The 25,588-nt window shown below is 47.2% G+C and overlaps 1 protein-coding gene across 1 annotated transcript in view; it reads right to left on the reverse strand.

Annotated features, from left to right (window-relative positions):
- Positions 1 to 446: 446 nt before the first annotated feature.
- LOC119394060 (protein argonaute-2) overlaps positions 447 to 25,588 on the reverse strand; it is a 63,501-nt gene continuing 38,359 nt past the window's right edge. The window contains exons 4-6 of the mRNA XM_049416007.1: positions 3,452 to 4,458; positions 2,907 to 3,036; positions 447 to 1,064 (exon numbers count right to left, since the gene is read on the reverse strand). Of these exons, the coding sequence (XP_049271964.1) occupies positions 447 to 1,064; positions 2,907 to 3,036; positions 3,452 to 4,458 (1,755 nt within the window). The remainder of the gene's footprint in view (positions 1,065 to 2,906; positions 3,037 to 3,451; positions 4,459 to 25,588) is intronic.

Genomic DNA, 25,588 nt, shown 5'->3' on the forward strand with positions numbered 1-25,588 from the left:
GGGCAATCAGCATGGTTTGTAGTGATTGTTGATGTCATCTTGCTTTGCCATTCTTAAGTTCTTTTTTAGTTTTGGACTGCGCATATATATTGCACGGTGTTGAATGAACCTTTGTTGTAAGTCAGCGCTGTTGTAGGAGCCTTCCTTATACTGGTGTTCCGGCAGAACAAGGCAGCCTAGGCTGGATACCGCAGTGGAGATCAGCACTCGAACGACAATGAAACATATCCGTGTTTACCGCATATAGCAGAATTCCAGCGCTTGTCGAAAAAGTGGTGCTATACGCCTTGCGCATTCAGGGAAAGTATTCAATATAGAAAAGTTACAGGAGATAAAAACCGTTTATTGGCCTAAAATTTTGTAGTCACTAAAGTTCCTCCGTGCAGAGATTTGCACGTTGCGTCAGGTGAGGTTCTCTTCTAAGCACCCCCTCATTCATCAGGCAGTCACACGAAGTACATTTTGTTCGCGATCTCTTCGTGCACCTGCACTGCATCTTTATATTGTTGTGCAGACGCGCTACGATCGAGACGGGAGCCTTCTATGTGGTTCTTGGCCCGGAAGGCAGCAAGGTGGGCATAGTAGACCGGGGCCGGAGTGCTCACGCTGCGGGTGCAGCGCGCGACCAGATGGCACAGGTCGTATGTGAGCTGCTGCAACTCATTAGGCTTGTCACCGGAGTCGTTGCAGAGAACGTGGTAATGCGCAGGCCTGCTCGTTCCCAGCAGGCCTTGGTGGCTGCAGAGAAAGAAGTTGGTGTTTTCCGGGTGGGTGACCACATTGTCGATGGTCGTGCCGGGAGGAACGTTTAGATCAACCGGTTGACCTTCGTGAACAGGCAGAAAACGAGTGTGGTGCCGCTTCTGGACGATGATGAATGTCACTGAGGGGTTGTACGCGCGGTGGATTTGCCTACAGGCTGACCTGATTGCCTCGACTTCCTTGGCTTTCACTTCTTTGAACTGACCCTCACTGACTCCATCCCTGTAGACGATTATCCTCTGTGGTCGTCTCCGCTTCCTACGGTAGTCCATGGAGGAGCGCAAGAGGTTCAATACCATGTCCTGCACAAGGCAAAAGTGAAATTAAGCCGGCCGCAGAACGAGCGTCTCGCAGTTTTTTAGCACAAATGCATTATATCACAAATACACCAAAGCCTATATCCGTGAACACTCAGACCTACATGTTGTAAGAGGAATTAATGTGGCAGATGCGAGTGCTTTTTATAATAGGGCGGCACGCAAAATTCTCGATCTAAATGCGGGCACTAAGCGACGGCGAAACGAAGAAGACGCAAGGACCAGCGGAGTGTATTTTTCTTTTGGTCCTTACGTCGTTTTGCCGTCGTGTGCGCATTTAGATAGAGAAGGAATTCAACCCAGCTAGCCCGTCTTTCCTTCTTACTACACGGAAAGGTCTGCAACACTTTGTTCAAGCGATGTTGGCATGTGACAATCCTACTTATGTTACTGTAAATGACCTGCAGTCCTTGTCGAATTTTGGCCATATTACAACGGCAGGAAACTCTTCAGGAAAATGTCCGAATCGTACGCTTGATGCCGATGACACATTGCGATGCATGGGCAGCTTACAGGAGGCACGTACTTCATAGTGACAATACGGCTTGCATGAATTTTATTACGACGATAGTTATTAGTCATTAGAGGCGAGGTGTAAAACAGAGTTACTGTTTTTTTTTTGTTTTTGTGTGTTGCGGTCATGTGCCGCATGTTCGCTTTATATGCAAAATAGCTCAATGCGAAAAAAAAAAGCGGACATGTCTGACCTGGCATGTTTTACTTTGTATATGAACAACAGTAAAGAACCGGCTTCCTTTGAGAACACTTAGAAGGAACCCGGCACTGGGGCTGAATGTCTTCCAAAACGCAGAGTGGAAGAGTAAAAAACTATACTTTTTTTTTACCAGTCCTGCAGCATGATAAAGCTGTAGGAAGTTGCGGTGCTACAAGCTAAATTTTTATGTAGGTGAACTGCTGAAGGTTTCTTCCGGTTCATGAAAAGGCAGCATGGTGTGGTAGTTACTAAGGGGAGGCACGTTTGTGTTAAATTAGAAGCGGCCTTACTACAGGGCTGTATGAATAAACGAAAGCTTAGCTATCAGGATGACAAAATGATCAAATACAAAAGGAACCCAGGATGACAAAACGGGCGTTGTCGGTACATCTTTCGCTTAGGTGACGATCGAGCTCCGGGTAAAAAGATCAGAGGCACTACGTGCTCCATCACATAGCCAAACATAAGTATACCTCACTAGGCAGGGCCAGATCTCAAGGGAATCAACTTACCAAAAAAAAGTCAGTTTCGCCTCTAGTGCGAAGCAATCAATGCGATAGCAACAAATTGGAATGTGACCGGAAGAACGGCAAGCAGCTCGAAACTTCCTGCGCGCCGTTCAAGTACGAAGGACGCAGGAGAAGAACACAGGGCGAGCGCGATCTGACAATCGTCAAAGCTCGACACTTGCAGCATGCTTCTCAAACACAAAGAAGGACGAACGAAAAGAGAGCACAGGTATACACCGGACGAGCGCGAACTAACTGCCGCAGTTGTTACTCCAACTAGCACCTACTTTGCGAAAGGAGTGAGCTGCTAGCTAGAATAGCAAACGCGGCCGCTGCAGCAAGCGAAGCGACCTTCGTGCAGCCTATAGATATAACGCAAACTTTGCTGCGAGAGCACAAGACGTGCAGAGCTCGTCTTCAAAATATAAGCGGGCGAAGGAAGATCAAGTAGCACTCAGCTTAAACGTTTAAAACCTAATATTGCTCCTGCACAGGATGCACGACTTCAAGCTCGGCCTCGCTCTCTTGCCGTCCCCTCCATCGATAGGCACATACACAAAAAAGCAATGTAAAGTGAATAACAGGGGGCGTATATTCACTGACCTGCAGTTTCATCACGACTTCCTTGCGGGCCACCGCTTGATCACCGTCCATCTGGACTGCAACCCGAGCGTGGTATTTAAATGCGTAATCGTCCATACTAGCGACGCATGCAGCAATGGACGGCGTGTGGCTGCATGAAAGATTGAATATTTTAAGTTCGTGCTTCCGTTCTGCCCATCCGGCCTGCAGGTCGCAGTCCGAAACTTGAGCAGGTAAAAGGCGACTGTTGAAGCAGTTCGCATATACATCGAAGTTACGACTGTTGGTGGCAGTATGTATGAAGAGGTTTGTATAACATTCGTTTGACATACATTTTACTGTATAATTACGATAGCAGTTCGGGCACCTACTGGTTGGCAATGAGTACCCACGTTGATAAGGAACCGAGTAAGGTATCGCTTTATTGTCTTCATGCCCCGTTTATGACACTGACCTGCAGCCGCACTTCAAATCAACATATTTGCTTATCACAGAAGTTTTAGTGTCACCATTTTAGTCCACATGAATACTAATAAATACAATGTTAAAAGCCATTGAGTACTCACTTGTCCCCTGGTGCAGGATGATTTACATCAATACCGATGACTATAGCGTCTTTGAAGATCCTCTCGCTCCAAGTCTTGCAGAGTATGTTGTTGCAGCCGCCAAGCTTGGCATTGATCTTGAGGCAGATGTTGCGCCACAATCGGTGACGCGTGAGACTTTTTTCTTGTACGCACTGTGTCAGGACTCCTACACGTACATCTGCAGCAGCTTTGACGGCCGCATACAGACCAGCATTTCCCAAAACAACAAGGACAAGGTCCTTTTCCCCGAGATCTCGAAAAGCGGTGGTGGCTTCCGACAAAGGGTCCTTATCCTTGGTCGATATAGATTTAGAGTCGTCACCACACAGTGTAATACCGAGCTCGTTACAGGCGTTTTTCAACTCCGTGCCTATTTTTCCAGCGTCGATTTCACAGTCAACTGCAAGCACTGCGAAAGTTTTTGAATCATTCACTGCACGGAAAAAGCCGTTATTCGGCCATGAGCCGTCTTGTGGCATTCGCTGATCACGCAAGGACCTAATAAATGGCGGCGAAAGAATGGAACCATCCACCTTTACCAGCTCCTGAAGAAACTGGATCTTGAACTCGTTCAGGTTATCTTGAGTAGTCTTGAAAAGGTCTTTCGCCGCTGCATCGATGAATTTGAACCGAGGTCCAGGAGTTGATGTGGCAAGCATCTTCTCGGCCTCTACTGTAGTGGGCTTATGCTTGTACGGCTGTGCTTGAATGTAACATGCATCCAGTGGTAGATATTGATCTTCACCTTCGCATTGTATGCATGGCAGGTCTGGTTGAATTTGAACGCTTTTGTGGTGGTCCTTAAAGTATTGGGCAACTGTAGTTCCCTTTTCCAAATTTTGACTTTCAGCACTGTTTTCACTAACGTTTACCACTCTGTAAAACCGTTTGTAGCCCAAGTGTTTAGTGTACACTTGCAAACCATTGAGCTCCTTCGACAACAGATTGTGGTCCCACAGAGGGCTCGCACCAGCTTCCTTCATGAGCTGCCCTGCGAAATCAAGTAGCTTCATTGAACGGCAGAAAGGCATTGCAGAGAAGTCAATATTTAACATCGGAGCACGTTGACAGGGCCGAAAGCTTGTGTAGTATCCCAGCCACACATCGGCTAATTGTTCAGGTTCACGGGTATGATTCTCCGGTGCCTTGAAGAAGTAGCGTCCCACGGATTCGTGCGACTGGCGTGCAGCGTGCCTTATTATGATATCAAGTGCCTGGATATGTTTTTGATGTACACCGGGGTCGAAGCGATTCTTCAACTCGTCCATGTCTATGTTGGGTGCGGGCTTGAGTGTGACGGCGAAGTCCTGCTTGCTTTTCTCGCCTATGTTTACGGAGTATGTAACCTCTTGCGATGACACTTCCTTAACCGTGTAGATGTTTTTTTTGCCATCAAACACCAGCGAACACTCTTTGAACGCTGCGGACTTCTGGAGAGTATCTATGACGAGACGCTTGACCCGTGTGCCGAGGCCTCGCTGCTTCGCGTCGCTGGAAGGCGCCGTTTCGTTTTGGCGGCAGATGTCGACGTCATAATGGTGTACAACGCGGCTTACTGATTTGATATGGAAGTAGTTTGTGTGCAGCGAGATCGTTCCAGAGGAAATCCAGGACTGCCATACAGGCTGCAGCTCGGCAGGCACCTGGCCGCGAGCACGGGGCAGCTGTATAGGCGTTCCAGAACCTGCAAGTTGCAAGGCAATATAGCTTGCCGATATTACACACAATAGAAAGGATAAAAAATGGCCAGTAGTACCACATCAACTAAAAAGAAGATAGCGAGGCTAGCAAGAAATGCGCGAAAGTAGTAACGGATTTGCATGGACAGATGCTACAGAGTTATTGCGGCATAAGGCGAAACAAATATATACACTTTGCTTACGCCCTACCAAACGTCGCAACATCAGAAGTTTTGATAAAGAACCATGCAGTACGACTAGGCGCTCGCAGCTTCAAAGAGGCTCTTCTCCGGGGGCCGATATCATGACTAGTCGCGGTTCCCACCACCTGTCGTAGCACTTGCCACAGAGGAACGCTAACTAATGACGCACAAGCACTTGCGATATATATCCGAAGGTACAGAACATTTTCGCTATGCCTTCCAGCACCATCCTCGTCAGAGACTACTGCTATAACATGTTTCATCGGCATGTATAACGGCTGGATTTCATGTCTTTCCCTCGTTTCCTTTATATATCGAAAAAAGTCTACAAGTCCCTTGGTGCCTATGCCTGTCGTATTGAGTTCCCTCAATACGACAGACATTGTTGAACAGTAATGCTCGCGCTTCAGGTGCGACGAAAAGGGCGAGCTGCAGGTACGCTGTAGCAGGACGAAATTAACTTCAGAGCAGCAGGACAAAGCAAGTAGGTCACTGAACGTTTTTGCAGCTGCAGCGGTTGTCAGTCAAGTGGCAGAACGTCCGACACTGTCTTTTCAAAAACTTGCGAGATAGAGTGTTGCAATCGGTACCCACCGGCTTTTTTTTGTTCTGTTTTCCGATGTGGAGACGGGTGTCCCGGCATAGCCCTCGGTTGTGTGGATATTCGCGACGAGAATGGACTACAGCCCGCTGTGCTCCACAACAGTGGCGTAGCCAGGGGGGGGGGGGAGCTAGCAATCATATTGCTAGCTCCCCCCCCCTGAATTTTTTCCCATGGGACACACATCACAAAATGACACTCGACCACATCTGACTGCCCGGCCCCCACTTCAGATCAAGGTGGTGCCCCACCCCCCCCCACCCCCGATAACAGTTTCTGCCTACGCCCCTGCTCCACAAGACCGCTTCGCATGGCGCGGCGTAGCATTGGCATTGCCAGAGGGTTGACATCCGTCCAGAATTTGTTATTTTGCATGTGCAGCTACACAGGCACAGCTGTAAACACGCGCGAAGATATTTAAAGGGCGGTCGGTTTTCTGAACCCCTGGAAGCTCTCCGGCCACGCCCCTACCGCTCGGTACTCATAGGGTTGCAGAAATACACATTTTTCCAACTCAACAATCATGAGGCGTTTGCAATGTTTATATGATTGCTAGCTCCGGCATTCGCGCTAATGAAAGAGGCAAGGTCAGCTGATGCTCGCAGCGTACAAGTAGCAACCAAGAGTAAGACTGATAACCCTCTAACGAGCGCGAAAGTGCAAGAAAATATAAACAAAAGTGTCGTTCGACGATCGCTAAGCTTAAGAGAACTTTAAGTGATCAAAAAAAAAAAAAAGACGTGGTTTGGGTACCCATGACGCGTCAATGCAGTATAGGGAAACTGCCGCGTGAACTTTCACGATGAGTGCGATTATATTGTTCCGAAACTACACGTACAGGGCGTACAAACATCCGGAGAGAGTACGCAGTGGTCGAAGAACACTTCATAGCCACAATGATGGAACAATCACGTGATATTTACGCCTGATGACTATTTTAAAATAGGGGAAAAATCCATGCGCACACTAGCGCCCACTTGCCTACGCACATGGGGCGATGCTGAACGCAATTTATAGCAGCGATTGCTGTAGTCCAAGAGGTGCGCTTTAATTTACTTTGGTGGCGAGTGGAAGACGTACAAAGGCAATCATGCTGCGCCGCGCAAAGTCTCATACCGGTGTCACAGGCACTTGATCGGGATTAGGCTCCCCCAGATCGCGATTTGGCTGACGTCAGCGTGAAACTCGATACGGATTTGTTGCACCTTACACGCTGTTGACCATAATCTTGACTGCCAATTAAACCCTCAGCTCTCACGGCGTATCGACAATCATGCATCGCCTAAGACTGAACTGCTGACACAAAACGCTTGTTATTCCGAATTCAGTGTGCGCCGTCGTCACCATCTTCGTGCGGCCACGACAACGAGGATCTGCCTCACCTGTTCGATCACCCCTACGACGGACTCTTCACTCGTTCTCATCTATGTTGAGCTTTCCATTCACGGCGATCACGCGTACACTCCGTTGGCTCATCTCTGCGGACGATAAAGAAATTGGTAGGAAAGGTGGCAAGGCTGGTGCTTGGCACTGCGTCATTTGAAAGACTTGCTAAGTTGTTCAAATGCGTCATAAAAAAAAGAAATGAAAATGCGCCTTCCTCAGACGGGAGTGATTGCAGCTTAAGGAACGGCAAAAAGAGTGAGTGAAGCTTCCCCCGATACCTCCCTCTCCTCGAAAAGGTATTCTGGGACGTGGCGCTGTTGTAGTTCTTGGTCGACGCTCGCGCGATAAGCTTCAAATCAAGCTCGACTGTACGTTCTGACGACTTCGCGTTGTCTTGTAGACGCGACGCATGAGAGAAATTCGCGCAGTGGCGATTCGAAACTGGCAAAATGAATGAAAGCATGCGCTTGCAAGTGACCCAGCACAGCAGCACGCCCAACCCCGACGTCTCTGGTAAAAGGAACCAGTAAGCGGGAAACAGGGCGCGTACTTTGAGCGAACAGGATAAATGTTAGCACTGACAGCGAGTGTTAATGTGTGCACTTAGTTTCGTCGACGAACTGAATGGGAAGAGCAGAAGTGAAACGCAGTGATTTCAAAAGCAACAAAAGAAAGGATCGCTGCATATCTACCGCAAGATTGTTATCTGAAAATTTGCGCGAAGGCGATATGTGCGAAGCGACTATAAGGATGATCAGAGAGTACTTGTACCGAAGTTCTTAAAGTGCATATGCATAAGGGCGCATTTAAAGTATGTGTTAAAGCAGTTCAGTGGGTAAGGACCTAGCATAAAACACTGCTATCAGCGTCGATAATATCACAGAACATTGTACGTCCACTGGTGCGCGTTATGCGATCCTTTACGTAATAACGAGACATTCGTAAACGAATTTTTCAAGCTGGGATAGATAGTTCATGCAGGGCCATGCTCCATACAGGGCCGTGCTTAGATCACTTCGAAAGAGCGCAGGCAAAGCAGCAGTGCTGTTGCACCTTAGGTTTCTCTGTGCGATGTGGATACGCAGCAGCCTTGACTAGCAGGTGGGGCTGCAATTTTGCAAAGACATAGGGGTTAAGGTATTGAACACAAGGGCTGTCGTCAGGTAGCGTATCGAGGTTACGCAAGCCTATAAGTGATGGAAAGCGGAGGAGTGGTTGTTTAACGTCCTTCGGTGGGCCACTACTCAAATCGATGTGAATAAGTATACAAGGCAAAAGCAGCGCGAAAAGACGAAAACGAGACAATGAACGATACAGGACAGGCGCTGATCCTGTGTAAGTTACAGACTAACCTTATGAACAGCAATGGAGGGCACGGCACGGCGGTCGTATGGTTATAGGAACGAGAATGTGCAGTTATCTGTAATAGAAAGGCCCACGTGGAATTACCGCACGGAAAACAAGTCTCTGTACGGCGTTTAGGCACGTTCAACATACAGCAACGACTGGCTTGCGATAAAGATTGCAGAAAATGAATTGTGTTTCGCTGTTACAATGTGCGCAAAAAACAAAAGCCCGTGCACGGAATCAAACAGAGATAGCAAGAGGCATGTGCAGGAAATTATTGCGACACGAAGAGAATAAAACAGATGAAGAGACACCAAGAGATGATGCGGCGACGATCACAACAGCCTGTAGCGATTCAGAACAAATGGTGCCGTTAGTCGTTAAGGAACTACCGTGCACGGTTCGCAGCGTTACCAGCTGCAGAATTCGTACACGTCGAAATGGTATGAAGAACTACAGAGGTTATTCAGGTCGCGCTAGTTTCCTAGCCCGAAGCGGCCCCTCTCCCGTAAAGAACGAAAAGCCTAGCCTCTCGATCGCATCGCGTGCCCGATGGCCTACCCATTTCTGTTCTTCCAGTTCGTGGCTACGTAGGACCGCGTCCCAACGATCGTTGGTGTAGTAGTCGCTAGTCAACGCGGAGCATCGCCAGAGGATACGTCGGTCGTCGAAAAAGAATTTAAGCTTGGTACAACAAACACACGAAAACTTGCAAATTGCAGCGAGATGTATCGTCCAGAAATGGCAATTTCACATCAGATCTCTAATGATAACATATGGAGTTGTACGTCCTAAAAGCGCGATACGATTATGGGGCACACTGTAGTGGAGGGCTCTAGAAATTTCGACCACGTGGTTCAGCTCCTTGTAGCGGATGGGCAGGGTTAATAATAATCAGGGGCGTAGCCAAGGGGGGGGTTGGGGGGGTTCAAACCCCCCCCCCCCGAAATTTCAGTTTTGCTTGCGTATATATACACGCGCACATACAAACGCACGCACGAACATACATAAAGTATGGTTGAACCCCCCCCCCCCGAAAATAATTTCTGGCTACGCCCCTGATAATAATAATATCTGGAGTTTAACGTCCCAAAACCACCATGTGATTATGACAGACACCGTAGTGGAGGGCGCCGGATATTTCGACCACCTGGGGTTCTTTAATGTGCACCTAAATCTAAGTACACGGGCCTCCGACACTTTGGCCTCCATCGAAAATGCAGCCGCCCCGGCCGGGATTCGATCCCGCGACCTTCGGGTCATGGGCAGGGTTAACACATAAACTAGTTACCGAGCAGATACTGCATCGAATCGCGGCTGCATTCCCGATGTAGGCGAAAATTCTCGAGGCCCGTGTTCTTAGACTTAGTTGCACGTTAAAGAACCCCAGCTGGTCGAAATTTCCAGAGGCTTCCGCCGCGGTGAGCATCATAATCAAATCGAGGTTTTGGGACATAGAACCCCCAACACCTATTATTTTACTGACACGGCGCGACGCCTGTTCCGATACTACGTCGGAAGTGGTGTTTGTATAGCGGTAAATGCCCAATAGAAAACCTGTACAAGGTGGTCAGAGCGATAGCGTTAAGCTGGAAGGCCGACGCCTTATTCCGAAAAAGGTTGAAATCCTGGCGTTGCTTAACGATAGATGCAAAACGCTATGCAAAATGTGCACCATGGTCTAGAACCTAAGGCACGACTTCCACCGTTATGAAATGTTCCGCGGGTACATGGACCTGCGCACAAGCGTTCGCAGTGAAGCACATGGGCAGTGTACAGCGCAGAATGAACTTTAGAAAGAAGCGACAAGTTAGCTCGGTTCTGTTTGGTCAAACCCTAAGTTGATTCCGCGAGGTTCCCATCGACGTCGCAACGGCACAGTCAGTTACTTGTCCCGAGTGGGAAATCATTCGAGTCAGTCTAAGCCATTTGCGAAAATATGCAGAAGACCTCGAAATGATACCCCACATGATCATACGCACGTTAGGTCCATCAGCCATAATACAAACTCAAGCGGAACCTTACAGTCAATGCGAGGTAGTGGCTGCAGCCTGTGCAACCATCCTCTCAACCGCTTTATGGACATGCACGACTCAAACCGCGCTGCAGTTAATTCGCCCAAGCTTCTACAAATGACGAGCTGCACGCCGAGCATCGCCGCATAAATTGAGGCACACCATAGACCTGTATTTGCACGAAAAAGCCACAATTCATCTTTCAGCAGATCGATTGCACGGAATCTACCAAATTGCAAAATTTGGTAATGGCGGCGCAAGTCAGCCAATAAAATGAAGGCTATCGAAACGACCGAAATAGGAACCACGGTCGAGATAAACGAGACGACCATTTCTGCACCCGCTCGCATGATCTGTATTATTTTATGGTCTGCTGTACTAAGGAACATTCTCCGCATTGGTTGCAAAAACGAATTCTTGGATAAAACTAGAAAAAACGCACAACTGGAAACTACGCTGTGCCGGAGTCATACAATGGAGTGTTCTAGAGAACTGAATAGCTGCTTCAGATTTACGGAAACCCAAGCAGACTCTGTACGCTACACGGACGCAATGCTCTGGCATTCCCTATACCTCATCTGTAACGCTTACTCAGCTGAGGGGAGGCGACGATACCATGGAAGATACCTACAGATACCATGGAAGAAGGGTAGTCCGCATTACACTTCATTTCACGGGTTTTGTCAGCAGACGTGTTTTCAACCAAGAACTGCCAGTAACAGATTTGTGGAGGGCATTTTCAAACACTCGTATTGATTTGCAAGCCTTTCCATTGGTTCACGGTTATAACTAACACGTCATAATGCTGCTATCTGGCGCTGCGACTATGACGCGCGATGGGAAGGATGGAAACCGAAATGGGAACGACTTAAACTTCATGATACCGTACGCTGGCATGGAACCAAACATGCCACCGGCATGCCATTACCCACAAGCACTGCGCATAACGTTGCGAAGACCAATGCACCGCAACAAGACAGGTCGTCCTGAAACACTCCGCAATCCCCGGCGACGTCCCCGCGTTTCGTAGTAATGAATGAACTAAGATGTTTGATCGTTGTCAAACGGTGAAGCGTGCCCTTACCTTGCCACTGCGGGCCACCCATGCCGCCCCCGCGTTGCGGTCCGAGCTGTCCGTCTTCACGTTGTCGTCCATACGGACCTTCTTCGCGCTGTGGTCCTCCGCGCCCAGGACTTCCTCCGCGTCTAAGACCTCCACCGCTTCCAGGGCCCCAACTGCATCCAGGACTTGCACCGCGTCCAGGGCTTCCACCGCGTGCAGGGCTTCCACCACGTCCCGGGCTTCCACCACGTCCAGGACCTCTTCCCCTCTGAGGCCCTCCCCACTTGCCTGGACCACCCGTCGCCATCGCTGCTGTGAACACGTATGCACGACGCCGACGATTGCTGCGACTATTTAAGATAGCAGGTACCGCCCCTCGGCTACGAAGTCACGTGTTTCTCAAGTGATGACGTTAGCGCTAGCAATTTTGTAACTTCCGCTGCTCCTGTATGTTGCGGAAGGAGCAAGAAATGGCGCTAGGCAACGCACCGCGACGTCACGAAAAACAGCCACCTCTGGGACGGCAACAACACATTCCGTTAGTGGATTCTATCTCGCCTCAATGGTGGCAAGACGGTGCCTATATATATCTGTATCTATATATAGTACTCAGAATACTGCTAAAACTTAAATGTGTCATCTTTTCTCGCTGCCACAGGGTCATCACACCTAAAGCAACCAAACAAAACGATATTTCTTGCGATAAAAGATAGAATACCATCATTTTCTCTTATCTCAGCTTGATAGTCTACTGGGCTTCGTTTAAGGCGGCTCTCAGTGGCACGTGCGTGTTGTGCACTGTTGTGTGCCGAGCGCTTGTTTCCCCAGGCTTGTGAGGATACAGGACAAAGCTAACTGGATTACGTGAAATTTCTCGCATTAAAGTTCTATTTTCTTGTCCCGTTCCGTAACCAAGGTGCAGGCTATGTCATGGTCCCCCGAAGCGAACACGTGGAGAGCCGTCGGTGGAAAGGAGAGCAAAATGCGAAAGAGAGCGCATGACATCACCGGCACTATTCGTGTCATTGTGATTTTACTTTTAAACTGCCGATCATCAGGGAACAAATTGGCCCTTATCTTTCGCCTTGATTTTAACGCTGTCGAACTCGAAGAACAGCCATGGGCAGTCCAACGGGCCCGCGACGCAGCAGAAGCACTTGCTCTTTATGTTGCGACGTGGGAGCGGCCCGCAACGTGCAAGAGCGCTTTCCTAGGGACCAAAATAAAGTTTATTCATCCATCCATCTATCCTCTATGAGTAACTCACTTGTTTTTTTCTCGCTTTTTTCTGCTCACGTCATGACAAAGAGCTGGGGTGCTAGTCTGGACATTGTCAAATTCCGCCATGTTGTCAAATTCTGCCATGTTGATGTTTTGATTGGTCACGCGAGGTCGTTCGTATTGTGGCGCTGCAATGGCGTTACGACACAGGAATCCGCGATGACGTAACGTGCCAAAAAATAGTTAATTTTTTCCGAAGTAACGCTTCGCCGTACTCTGTCATGTAGAAATAAAGGTTTGGGTGTAACAACGAAACCGAAATATGGTACTGAGCTGTGCCTACGGTCAACTTGATGTTTATTGAAACTACTGCTCGCTTGAAGAAGAGCCGCCATGTCTGCAACACGATTGGACATTGCACTGATGGCGCCCATTGCGTCACAGGACCTCACTTTTTGTAGCGTCAATTTGACGTTGCGTGACGTTGCATCCTGCCATATTTGCAGCTTAAAATGTGAGAACGATGAAGTGCCCAAAATTGACCGCCATATTGTTGTAAATTGAGTTGCTTGTTCGATATGCAGCCTCACATACGTATGTGTAGATGTCATTCCGTGAGTTACTTTACAAGCATGTTTTCGGTTAGTAATATTATAAAGTGTTGTACATGAAGCTTGCTTGTTAAAATAAAAGGTTATTGTTTAATTTGGCTTGTTCGAAGTTGCGCTTCTCGCCGCAAGAGAACGCTAGATAAGCGAAGAAAAATGGCGCTGCCCTTTGTTGTGTAGTGGCTGGAGCTACAGGAAGAAAGAATTCCGCGAGTACCGCGATGCTTTTGTGATGACCGATCAATTGTTTCAACTGCGGTGCCGGCTGACGAAGGACACTGTGCGATGGCTGTGCGGGGAGCTTCGCCAGGACCTGGAGAGGCGGCGTACGGACATGAGAACAGCCCTGACCGTTGTTGTTGTTTTTGTTGAGCTACAAGTGATTTGCGCCCTTCGCTTGTTCGCCACCGGCAGTTATCACGACCTGATCGCGAAGAGCGAGGACGTGGCGACGAGCTAGTCCAGTGTGGGTCTCACGATTCATGCTGTCATGGAAGCGATCGTCGAGCACCTCGGTAATGAGTGGATCGCCCTCCCTGCCAAAAGGAAGGCTTTGTCCACGTAGATGCAAGATTTGAAGGCTGCGTTGAGGTGGTCGACGACACGTTCGTGTGCATAAGTGCGCCGTATGAAAAGGACGATGGGAACAAGGCTGCTTACTTTTGCCGCAAGAACTTTTACGCCCTCAGCGACATGGTGGTGAGAACAAATTTCATCTTATTCAATCTCGCGCATGCTGTTAGTAGAATGCAAAGGAGGAACGTGAAAGACAACTTTTCGCCACTCTGCAGTGACAGAAAAGAACGCAGTAGTCGCGGTAAACGGAGTTTCCGTCACTATTTAGTTTTGGCAGGGGTGACTTGACACCATAAAAAGTTCATCGAGCTTCGTGTTTGATCGTGGCAGCTTTTAAGAAAAATAATGCATGAAAGGAAATCAAACGTGCTGATTGCGCTCTAATTTCATAAAGAGCGATATGCAGACATGCAGTAACTGCCACATATGAAATGAAAGATACAGCTGTCGAAGCTGCGCTCCGAAAGCAACTCGAGAGAAATAAGTGCGTCGGCACACACAGTTGTTCTGCATGTAGCTGGTTGTATTGCTGTTGCCGAATTCCTTCCAATGCAAACAACACTCTGCAGGTATGTGACCAACCCTGTCGATGACTGCCCTCGCACTCGGGGCCCGTGCACGACGCCTTTATGTGGAAGACATCCACCGTGAGCCAGGACTGGGCAGTAGACGTCGTGGCCAGGTTGGTGAATAGCTGCTTGGTATGCAAGCGTGAGAATGCTTGTGTGGTGTCTTAGTGTAGCAAAAACATTATTCATGGTAATTTTATTACACACTGCATCGTTCTTAACTACTCAAGTGTGTTTGTCCAAATTTCTGCCCCGTATGTTATTACTAGCAGCTACCTTGGTCGAACAGTATCTACTTTAGTGGCACTCGTGTTCCCTTGAATGAAGATTCTCTCATGCACATATTTGAGAAAAGTCATACTGAGACCCGAGGCGGCACATGATGATCCGACTTGCTCTCAGTGTATAATTGCAACTTGTTTTTCTATGGTCATGGGAAAGACTACTAGTGCAATAGAAAGGTCAAGCATGAAATAAACTTTCATGAAGACATTGTATGATCCTTTATTATAAAGTGGTGAAATAATAAATAGTAAGCATGCGATGATACAGAAAATGCTACACTCTGAGGCTATGTTAAAAAAAAGAATACATAAATTACAACTGCCATAGATGTTGTACATTCATAAATACAATTATGTGTAGAAAGGTCAACTTGTATCAAAAATACAAATAAGCAAGCACAGCCATGTGCTATATAGCAATAAAATAAGTCAACTGACGACTCAAAGGTATTTCAGTCATGGTTCATAAAAAGCACTAAAAAAACAACTCAAACGGTCGCAAAAGAAACCTGCTGTCACTTTTCATTGACGGCCTAAGCACAAAAGAAAACTAAGGGAAACCAAGCCTTGAGTGCGCTGACCGTCTGCAGCCGCACATCAGTCCCATGCAATCAAAAGAAAGCACAACACCCTTACCACCAAAGAAGATGCGCCTTCTGTCACTCGGCCCTTCTTCTCTATGAAAGAAGTTAAAGGTTGCAGTTCAGTAGCTTCGTTGTCATTCCTCCTGACGGAGGAATTGAGTTGATAAAGCCATTTTTTGTTGGAGCATTTCAAAAGCCGTAATTATGTAACCTAACCAGACAAGCAATTCTGTCAATATGTCTAGCTGTAAAAAAAGGAAAGCAGTGCATATCAGTGACACGATGTCTTCGAATAACTTAAAAGAAATGAGAAAGGAATAGTACATATTCATGTATACATTCATATTATGCTAATTGGAACACTGTCCTCCACAGGTGATAGCGCATACTCGCTTCAACCTTGGCTGCTTAACCCCATTCCTGGAGCACATCCTGCAGAACCCTCTGCTGCCCGATTCCACCGCACCCACTCTTCACTGCGGTGCGTCGTATAACTGTGCACTGGAGTCCTCAAGGCCCACTTTCGCTGCTTGCAGAGGTACAGAACACTGTACTACGGCCCACTCTTCACGTCGAAGATCATCGCAGTTTGTGTCGTGCTTCACAACCTCGGTGTTTGGCAGCAGCTGCCTGAGCCAGACGACATACCTTGCACTGAAGAACTCGAATGAGAATATGCGGACCTTTACAACAATAGCGACGACAAGGCTGCAGTAGACATGTATCAGGCGGGTAGGCAAAGGCAGGATCACGCTCTGTAGTGGTTCACAGCTGGGCACGACTCGATGTAATGGGGTTTCCTGCGAGATGTGCACAGAAACGTGAAACACAAGAATCTGTTGCTGTTTTTCATGACAAAGTAGCCACTTGCATTGTGTTCGATCCTATACCTATCCCCTGTACTTGTGTTCTTGCAGGAATTGTATTCTGACAAAAGCTTCATTGTGTTCGTTCATTGAGAGCATGCTAATTGTACCAAGTAGTTAGGCAAAAGCATGCTCAGCTTCTGCCGCAAATCATAGGAGGACTAGTTTGTTAAGACCATAGTGACTCTGTAAACAGACTGTGTTATTTTGCAGCAGTGCATGCAACCTTGAATGCCATTCCAGAGCATTGTTTTCAGCACTTTATTCACAATGCGAACCCGTGTGATGACTGTACGAGTCTGGCAGGTGTGTACAAAAGCTCTATTCATGTAGTAGCCACTCGTACATGCAAGAGCACAAGCTTGCTGCGGTTGGTAATCTATGTAAACGCTTATAGGCACAAAACGAACCAGTACCGAAAGGGGCAACGTGGGCACAGCACTGTGTAGCTACTTTCTGTCCTGGTTTCCTCGGTGGACTATAAAAGTTTACATGCAAGAGTACTACATGATATTTCAGAATGTATTGTGAGTCAATTGATCTTCTTCTGTCAATTCATCATTGTGTGTCAATTCATCATCCTTGCAATAATAAAAAGCAGTCAAGTTGTCTCATTGCTTACATCATTGTCTTATCATTCACTGCTGCCAACAACAACAAAGGATGCCTCTAATATTGTACCAGCCAGTTTTGAAGCCAGCACATCTGCATAAAAGACATCTCTTTGAATGCCGTTTGTGCAATTCTTAGTGCTGCCAGTCCAATGTAACATCAACTGCATGAAATACTACAATTCCTCTTCTTTATCTGTGGCCATTATGCACTTCTTAACCGTATGTTGTAGGCAACGTGGAAGTACTTTCCACAGCTAACACCTTCGGAGATGCATCTGTGGATTGAGATTCGCCTAGACTTTATCTTGCAGATTCAACTGATCGCGCGTAACGTGAGGTCCTGAAACTTAACTCTTATTGCTTCTGCTTATGTATATTTACATGATTGTAACTTTTACTTACAGTAGTCTTACCGCATCCTCAGCAAAACATATAGCATCATCTTAATGATCACGACAGTTCAGGAAGATACTTCGCGCATGGGAGACGTTATAAATAACTCAGCTGGCTGTTGGTCTAGTTGGCACATTACTTAAGATAAACTAGACGCGGAACAGCCACTGCAACAAAAAAGACAGAAGGAACAGAAGGGACATTATTAATACTTGCAATGCTGTGCAGCTCCTTATCTCTATACTATCGGCAGCGCTTCTGGACGCCGCGGGCCCTGGGAACGAAGGGCCACCGCAGCCCAAGACGGGGTCGACGCGCATACTTGTAACGATGCGGGCGTCGTCCACCGAAACGTGCGTCGCCAAATCGAACGGCCCTCCGCCTGTTCTCCTGCAATAAGCATGTGCATAGCTGAAACGTCAACACCACCCGAGTGAAACGCAAGCTTACCTGACTGCACCGTCATTCCGCGCCTCGAGTTCGAGCTGCCGCCACTTCCGCGCCTCGAGCTCGAGCCACCGCCACTCCGGCGGCGGCCTGCTGCTGGGGCCCAGGCGGTAAAGGCGCTCTGTCATCGTCTGTCACGGCTCCCGTTGTACCTCCGGTAGTAAGTCGCGAACCACCCTCCCCATACGGGGACGATCGGTAAAAAATGCAACATCGCGGCTCAATGTTCGGCGATCTGCCGACATAACCACAGAACACCTACACAAAACAACCAGCGAAATAACGATGTCGGCAATGTCGACGCTGGCTTGGCTGGCTCGCTTATTGCCTAAAAAAGTTACTATGGCTTTGTCGCTCATCTCCAAATATGGCGCTAAATTGCAGACGATATCGTCTGCTTCACAACTTTAAAACTAAACGCTTCACTTTTCTTTTATTTTTCGTTGTTGCATTAACAATTTCAGATACAAAATACTATTTAATTGCACGTTTCTTTGCATCTTATGTCCCCTTCACGTCACGTTTCGCAAGCATTTCATGCGTTTGCGTCATCATTGTGTACACGTCACGCCTACGTCAAATTTGACAGAAAATGGCAGAAGTCCAGAATAGCACCCCTGCTGCAAGCGGCCACGTCAGTTTATCAGAGTTGCCAACAGTACGCGTGGAAGAATTCGTCGAAAATCTTGACACTCAAGAATGGTCATTGGGAATTCTTGCGTTTCGCTGTCAGACCTAACCCTAGACTCTCAGAGTACTCGATCGCGCCAGCAGCAGGAATCGACATTGTTGCATGCTTCATGCGGGATGCAAAAATCTATTCAGAGCGTAGAAGACGCGATGTGTCTGAAACGACAGTTTCGCCTTTCTTGCATTTTTTTTCCACGCCAGACATTTCGCAGCACGGGTGTTGGGTCGCCGCAAGCGTTGCATAATGTACATTTGCTTTGCATTCTACGCTACACTGTATTCTCCAAATATATCTGTCAAAGCGAAAGAGGAATGTGGAGACCTTTCAAAGAAGACAGCGTTCAGAAAACACTACAAAAAGTGTCATCACGATATGCATCTCATTTCAAGTAGCAAAGGAAACAGATGTCCCCGATGATCACGACGTCATGAGTCATTTAGGGCTCCGTGTTTTCGAATAAATCCGAAAAAATCTGACAAGAATTCGCCGGTGAAATTTTTGACAATTCGGATTTATCCGATAAACTTCGATTTTGATCCCGGCCGCGGCGGCTGCATTTTCGATGGAGGCGAAAATGTTTGAGGCCCGTGTACTTAGATTTAGGTGCACGTTAAAGAACCCCAGGTGGTCGAAATTTCCGGAGCCCTCCACTACGGCGTCTCTCATAATCATAGCGTGGTTTTGGGACGTTAAACCCCAGATATTATTATTACTTCGATTTTGAAAGGGCATTTTCAAAGATGAAAATCACCATTCTAAAGGAGCGCATCTCCATCAGCGGGAGCAACCTCGTAAAATATGCTTGCGTCTATTACAAAAAGCTTTAAGGTTGTAATACGAACAAACGTAGGTGTTTTGTATTCAAGTGTTTGTGCTTGTATGTGTGTTTGTGCGTTCAAACCTTCCAGACAGAACACAGTGCGTTCGAATGTTTTCGTGCTCAGATATCATTTCGTCTAAGACCTCGGGGTAGTGAGAATAATATAATAAAAATAGGTCCTTTATTTTTCATCAAGAAGATGAGGGAGGCTGGGAGAAAACGCTGAGAAGCTGCTTGACTAGCTGCTGAAGAAACGGTCCATCCAATGTATGCAACTGAAGAAGCGGTCCATCCAACGTATGCCGGTGTAGCCACTTTCATTTACACTGCTGGCTTCACTTGCGTTATGTGGCCACATCCTTTAGCTAATTAGAGGGTGTACTGTCGGCCGCAAAAGTTGGCGGGATCTGAAGCGCGTGGCGGAGCGAGGGAAAACTGCATTTATGCGTCACCTACCGTGACGCGGCGGATGTTGAGGCTATCGGCCTCGGCGATTAGCGACGGCGCGTTTAGACAACGTGCCGTTGGCGGATCTAATCGCGGAGGCCGCGGCCGATAGCCTCAACACCCGCCGCGTCACGGTAGGTGACGCATAAATGCAGTTTTCCCTCGCTCCGCCACGCGCTTCAGATCCCGCCAACTTTTGCGGCCGACAGTACACCCTCTAATTAGCTAAAGGATGTGGCCACATAACGCAAGTGAAGCCAGCAGTGTAAATGAAAGTGGCTACACCGGCATACGTTGGATGGACCGCTTCTTCACGCTATTGGCCGCGAGATCGAGCGGAGTCGCCGCCTAGCGGCTTCTGGCTGAACCGCACCTAGTGTGGATTGCTCCATGCGTCGTCTGCTAGCCACGTTGTTTTTGCATGTGTGCGTAGGTCATGCAGGTCCTCAAAAGGCACTTTGTTTCGTTGTGTTAGTGCAACTTTAACCGCTCGTATAGGTATACCTAACACGATGTAAAGAAGCATTTGGCCTTGATCGGCTGTATATGTACTGTAATAAGATCGGTGAGTGCACTTGTCGAGAGTGCTGTGTGTGTTCGTCGTACCGTCCGTCCACGAGAGTCATATCAGTGCAGGTGCCGCTCTGTGGTCCAAGCGCGTCGCAAGGTGCTCTTGGCGTTGTCCTAAAGCTGAGAAGTATTAAATCTCATGTGGAATATAGACTTTTAGCGGCTCGGTGGTAAAAAAATGGCTCTCATGCACTTGCTCGTTGTGGTTGGGTGTAAACTTCAGGACTGTCGTTCATAGGTTACGCGACGAGTTTTAGTTGTGTACGGTCCTGGTCCCACTGCAGAGAAATATTTCTGTCAAGTCACGTCCGACACTTCGGTACTCAAATTGTCCCCTAAACAGAACAGAAAATGACATGACACGGAAATCGCAACAATGAGTTGCGTTGCGAAAATATAACTTGTGCCGAAATGCAAGACACCCATTTACCTAGATTATAAGGTACGCGTTAAAGAGCCCGGATTGTCAAAATTAATCCAAACGGCGTCCTTTACATTTATGTCGTAGTAAATTCACGCGAAACCACATCTTTTATTTCTTTACATTATCTTGAGCGCTTGTGTTGCGCTGTTATAGTAGATTGACGGAAGGCAGCGGACATTATTCACATGAAAAAAACGTACTTTGGCCTCGTGAAATAACCGGGCCAAAGTTCCATTACTGTCGACGTGCAAGTAATCAATCGGAGAAAGTTCCGTGCTGTACAGTTACCTTTGTGTACTGTTACTGGAATAAAAACAAGCGTGTGCGTGTTAAACGTCTAGCGTTAAAGCGCTGTCAGGCTTTCCTCAGTAAACCTATCAACTGTCCTACATTTCATGGAGAACTGTATAAGAAATGTGGATGAATATTTGATCACGCAGTGCACATACTGCTATTTGAACTCATCGTGCAGGAATACGGGCTTTCTTTTTGTTGGGGCTATCCAGATGAACAAGAAGTAAATACTAGATTCAGTCGCACTACGGCAGTGCGTAGTAGGTGGAACACAAGCTAAACATGTACAAATACAACAACAAGAAAACGTCATTCATTGCTTAAACGCTGACTGTTGCCGAAGGTGAGCAACCCGTTCGTTGGCAGAATGCCCTTCTCTCACAAGTAATAGTAACGTTCGGCGCGCTTCGTGCATTAATTCGGGAAGGAAGAGCGCACACATTACCAGAAAGCTGCAGTCAACGCATTTTGGTTGCCGCAAATCCGGTCAAATCACTCACAACGAAGCGCTGTTGTGCGCGTTTGTATACGCGCCGACAACCGCCTATCCACACTAGCTCGGCGACGGTGCTGCCACCTGTAGCCCGATCTCGCGGCGAATAGGTGTCGCAGCAATGCAGTTTTCCCTCGCTCCGCCACGCGCTTCAGATCCCGCAAACTTTTGCGGCCGACAGTACTATACATACCGGTAAAATTTCCATATTCAATATTTTATTGCGATAGCAATTATATGGAGGGTCTCGGCTGGATTTTGCCGTCGCCGTCGCCGTCATGCACCGTGTAAGTATGTATATATATATATATATATATATATATATATATATATATATATATATATATATATATGTGTGTATATATAGAAGACCCAGAGAAAAATAATTCAGAAAAATGCTTCCGAAGCGCGGAATCGAACCAGGGACCTCTTGCTCCGCAGCGAGTGGCGCTAACCACTACGCCACGAAACGCAGATCCTCCACGTTGCTAACGGCGAGCGTTATATACACACCCTTTACCGCTTGACAGACTCAGAGACGGCCGGCGCTTATAAGCGTTTCTTAATTACCAGCGAGATGGTGCTAGGAGCGCGACGGGCGCAAATAAAAGTCGTCATCCAGCTCGCTCGCTTCTTCTTGTATTTGCGCAGGGAGAACCTTGCCCTTCCGCTGTCTGCTCGCGCGGTTTTCTCGTGGTGAGGGGAAGAGGGATGTTTCGAGCTTTCACCGTGGTGTCCGCGCTCATGTTACGGAGCGTACAAAAGTTACTAGAACTCAAGAGACGCCGCTAAACGAACAAACAGAAGATGAGCGCGAACTATCAATTGTCACAGCTCGACACTTGAAGCACGCTAGTTTCCTTCGCTGCTTCGGCTGCCTTTGCAACAGGAGCGCTGTTCAAACTGAGAGTATCCATTGGCGAGCCTCACTTCGTATAGCATTAGTTTCTTGCTATCGCATTCACTGCTTCGTCCTTGCGGCGAAACTGTGACTTTTTTTCTCAGTTTCTTACTCTTTTGAGTGCTATTGCGCCGGGAAAAGGTCGCTGAGTAAAAGACATGGAAACACAGCGAGAAAAGAGTAATCGAAGGAAGGCACCTCCTTTTGTGCACGTGTTTGACGTTGAACAATTAGGTAGATGTGCAAACATATTTAGTAGGCTCTGCTCTTTTTTTTGCTTTGTCAAGTTAACCTTCTTTCACATATTTCGACGGTGGTGTTGTTTCACATATTTCGACTCACGTATTTCGATGGTGGCGTCGTACGCGAAAAACCCGGCGCGGGCAAGCGTACACAAGTGCGGCCTTCAAATGTGCACCGGTCACACGCGTAATTTGTACGCGTCGTTTTCCAATAACTGGTGTTCTCTCGATCGCGGCCTTGTCGGCGATCAGCCGTTTCTTATATGGCGGTGTGATCTCTTATGGAGGCCACTTGTCATTTCACGTTGTCACATTTCGTTATTGCCTTTACATGAACGCATGACCGTCGTTGTTGCTTGTAGCAACTGGAGTATTGCACTGGTAAGCCCATGGATTATGGTCCGATGCCTGGCATGGAAGAAGGGAACAGTTGCGATGGATCGTTGAGCAATGCGAAAGAAAGAAAGAAAGAAAGAAAGAAAGAAAGAAAGAAAGAAAGAAAGAAAGAAAGAAAGAAAGAAAGAAAGAAAGAAAGAAAGAAAGAAAGAAAGAAAGAAAGAAAGAAAGAAAGAAAGAACATCAGGCACGCACACGCCAAGCCAAGCTTCATTTGCTCCTATTTTCCCGACAGGGCGAGGCCGCCTAATTTTTTTTTTCAAACGGATACCAACGATCCCAAATTGGAATAAATCCTTGAAAATTTCCCATTCTTCAATTTTTTTCATATTCAGGTTAGTCGCCCATTGTCAAAGGACATTGCATTAAGCGCATTAAAATTTTGCGAGCTGAGGCCCCTTTTTTGTGTCTGTCAATCCATCGTGCCATACCCTGCCTGTTATAAGCTTTCACCCTCCGGTGGTGCATTCCAATAGGGACGTCAAAGCTGTCACTCGTCATCCTTTTTATGGGGACGCGGGCGCTAATAGGGGGTCACCAGTGCAGCGTGCCGCGGCCCTGCCTCCTATATTCTTCCTGTCAGCCCGTCAAACGATTCGGTCAAAAATATAGCAATTCCAAATAGAAAAAGGAACAATAGCCTGGTATTTCTTTTTTTCAACAGGCTTTTCACCAAACTTTACCCTCCTGAGATCACACAAGGCAGCTATATGGATACATATGTGATACCGGAGCATAAGCTTAAGGACTAATTACCTGTCGTCAGGACAATTCATGAAAATTGATTTATTAAGTTCATTGAAAGAGCAGACGTTTTTATTTTGAGCGGCTGAGATCGTTGAGGCACCTGGCGAAGCAGATCTCAACAAAGAGTGCTTAACAGCGCAAACGACCGGAGGGAATAGAAGAGACGAGACAGAGCGCTGAACTGCCAACAATTTATTTCTTGCGAAGCTCTTCGCTTTTATACAGTCACCAGTGGCACTAGTCATGCGCGAAACACAATGATAATGCATAAGTACATCACACCGACAAGCGAAGGAACAACTTTTCTTTATCGGTGAGCGCGACAGAAGGGGTGCTTTTTCAATGCGCATATCTTTTCTGCCTCTATGATCTCGCGTGTGGTGCGATCCCTGCATGTAGCAACAATAGTACACTCTGAAAATATTGGCCGGCAGCCACACGTGCTGCAGTGAACGGACAGCCATCACCTTCACATTAACTAGCTGTGCCACTTTCTTAAGATTGTGCGCTATCTTGTGTACATATCTTTACGGCCCCCCAAAAATTGAGTCGCCTGTGCAAGCTGTTCGTTCCTCCGTCCAGACCCACCCTCGGTTGCACTACTAAACATGCAAATAAATTTAGAGATTGTATCTGTAATGTGGTGTATCAGCTGCAGTTATCGTGTGGAAGATATTACGTCGGTCAAACAGGTCGTTGTATAAATGAGAGGCTGAAGGAAACATATGTACAATGTGAATCATTATAAACAAGAATGGCTGTCCGTTCACTGCAGCACGTGTGGCTGCCGGCCAATATTTTCAGAGTGTACTATTGTTGCTACATGCAGGGATCGCACCACACGCGAGATCATAGAGGCAGAAAAGATATGCGCATTGAAAGATGCTTGTGTTAGGACCCCTTCTGTCGCGCTCACCGATAAAGAAAAGTTGTTCCTTCGCTTGTCGGTGTGATGTACTTATGCATTATCTTTGTGTTTCGCGCATGACTAGTGCTAATGGTGACTGTATAAAAAGAGAAGAGCTTCGCAAGAAATAAACTGTTGGCAGTTCAGCGCTCTGTCTCATCTCTTCTATCCCCTCCGGTCGTTTGCGCTGTTAAGCACTCTTTGTCATGTTATACCAACACGCCCAATCCTACTGTCTCTTAAGTTTCAGATCTCAACCACGCGCTTCTTTGTACGTGGCCTCCGAGATCCGCTTCGGTAGCGCGCGAAACACACTTAAACCAAGAAATGCATAAACGTACACGAAGGCTGACGTGCGAGTACCGCTACCAGACACCAAATCAAAGTTTACACCTTTTTATTGTTTTATTGCCGTGGCATATTATTCCAGAAGTAACATTTCCACGTGCGTGTTTAAGTAGCCGTCCATGTTTCATAGGGCAGAACCTGCTCTATCAAGGCATATAGAAATATTAAAAAGTAACGTTGCGAATCTCCAGTACGAACTTTTATGTCATTTCGCGGTACGCAAAACGGGCTTGATAATCACTTTTCGATAAAGGAAGACGAAACGGCCTTTATTACATCCGTGTTCGTTATCTCGACAGATGGCTAACAAGAATACGATTAAAACACTTTCATAGCTTATCAGCCACTTCACATCATACCAAGGTGAAAATAATGCTCAA

This window comes from Rhipicephalus sanguineus, chromosome 5 (genome assembly GCF_013339695.2).
Source record: "Rhipicephalus sanguineus isolate Rsan-2018 chromosome 5, BIME_Rsan_1.4, whole genome shotgun sequence".
Lineage (NCBI taxonomy): Eukaryota > Metazoa > Arthropoda > Arachnida > Ixodida > Ixodidae > Rhipicephalus > Rhipicephalus sanguineus.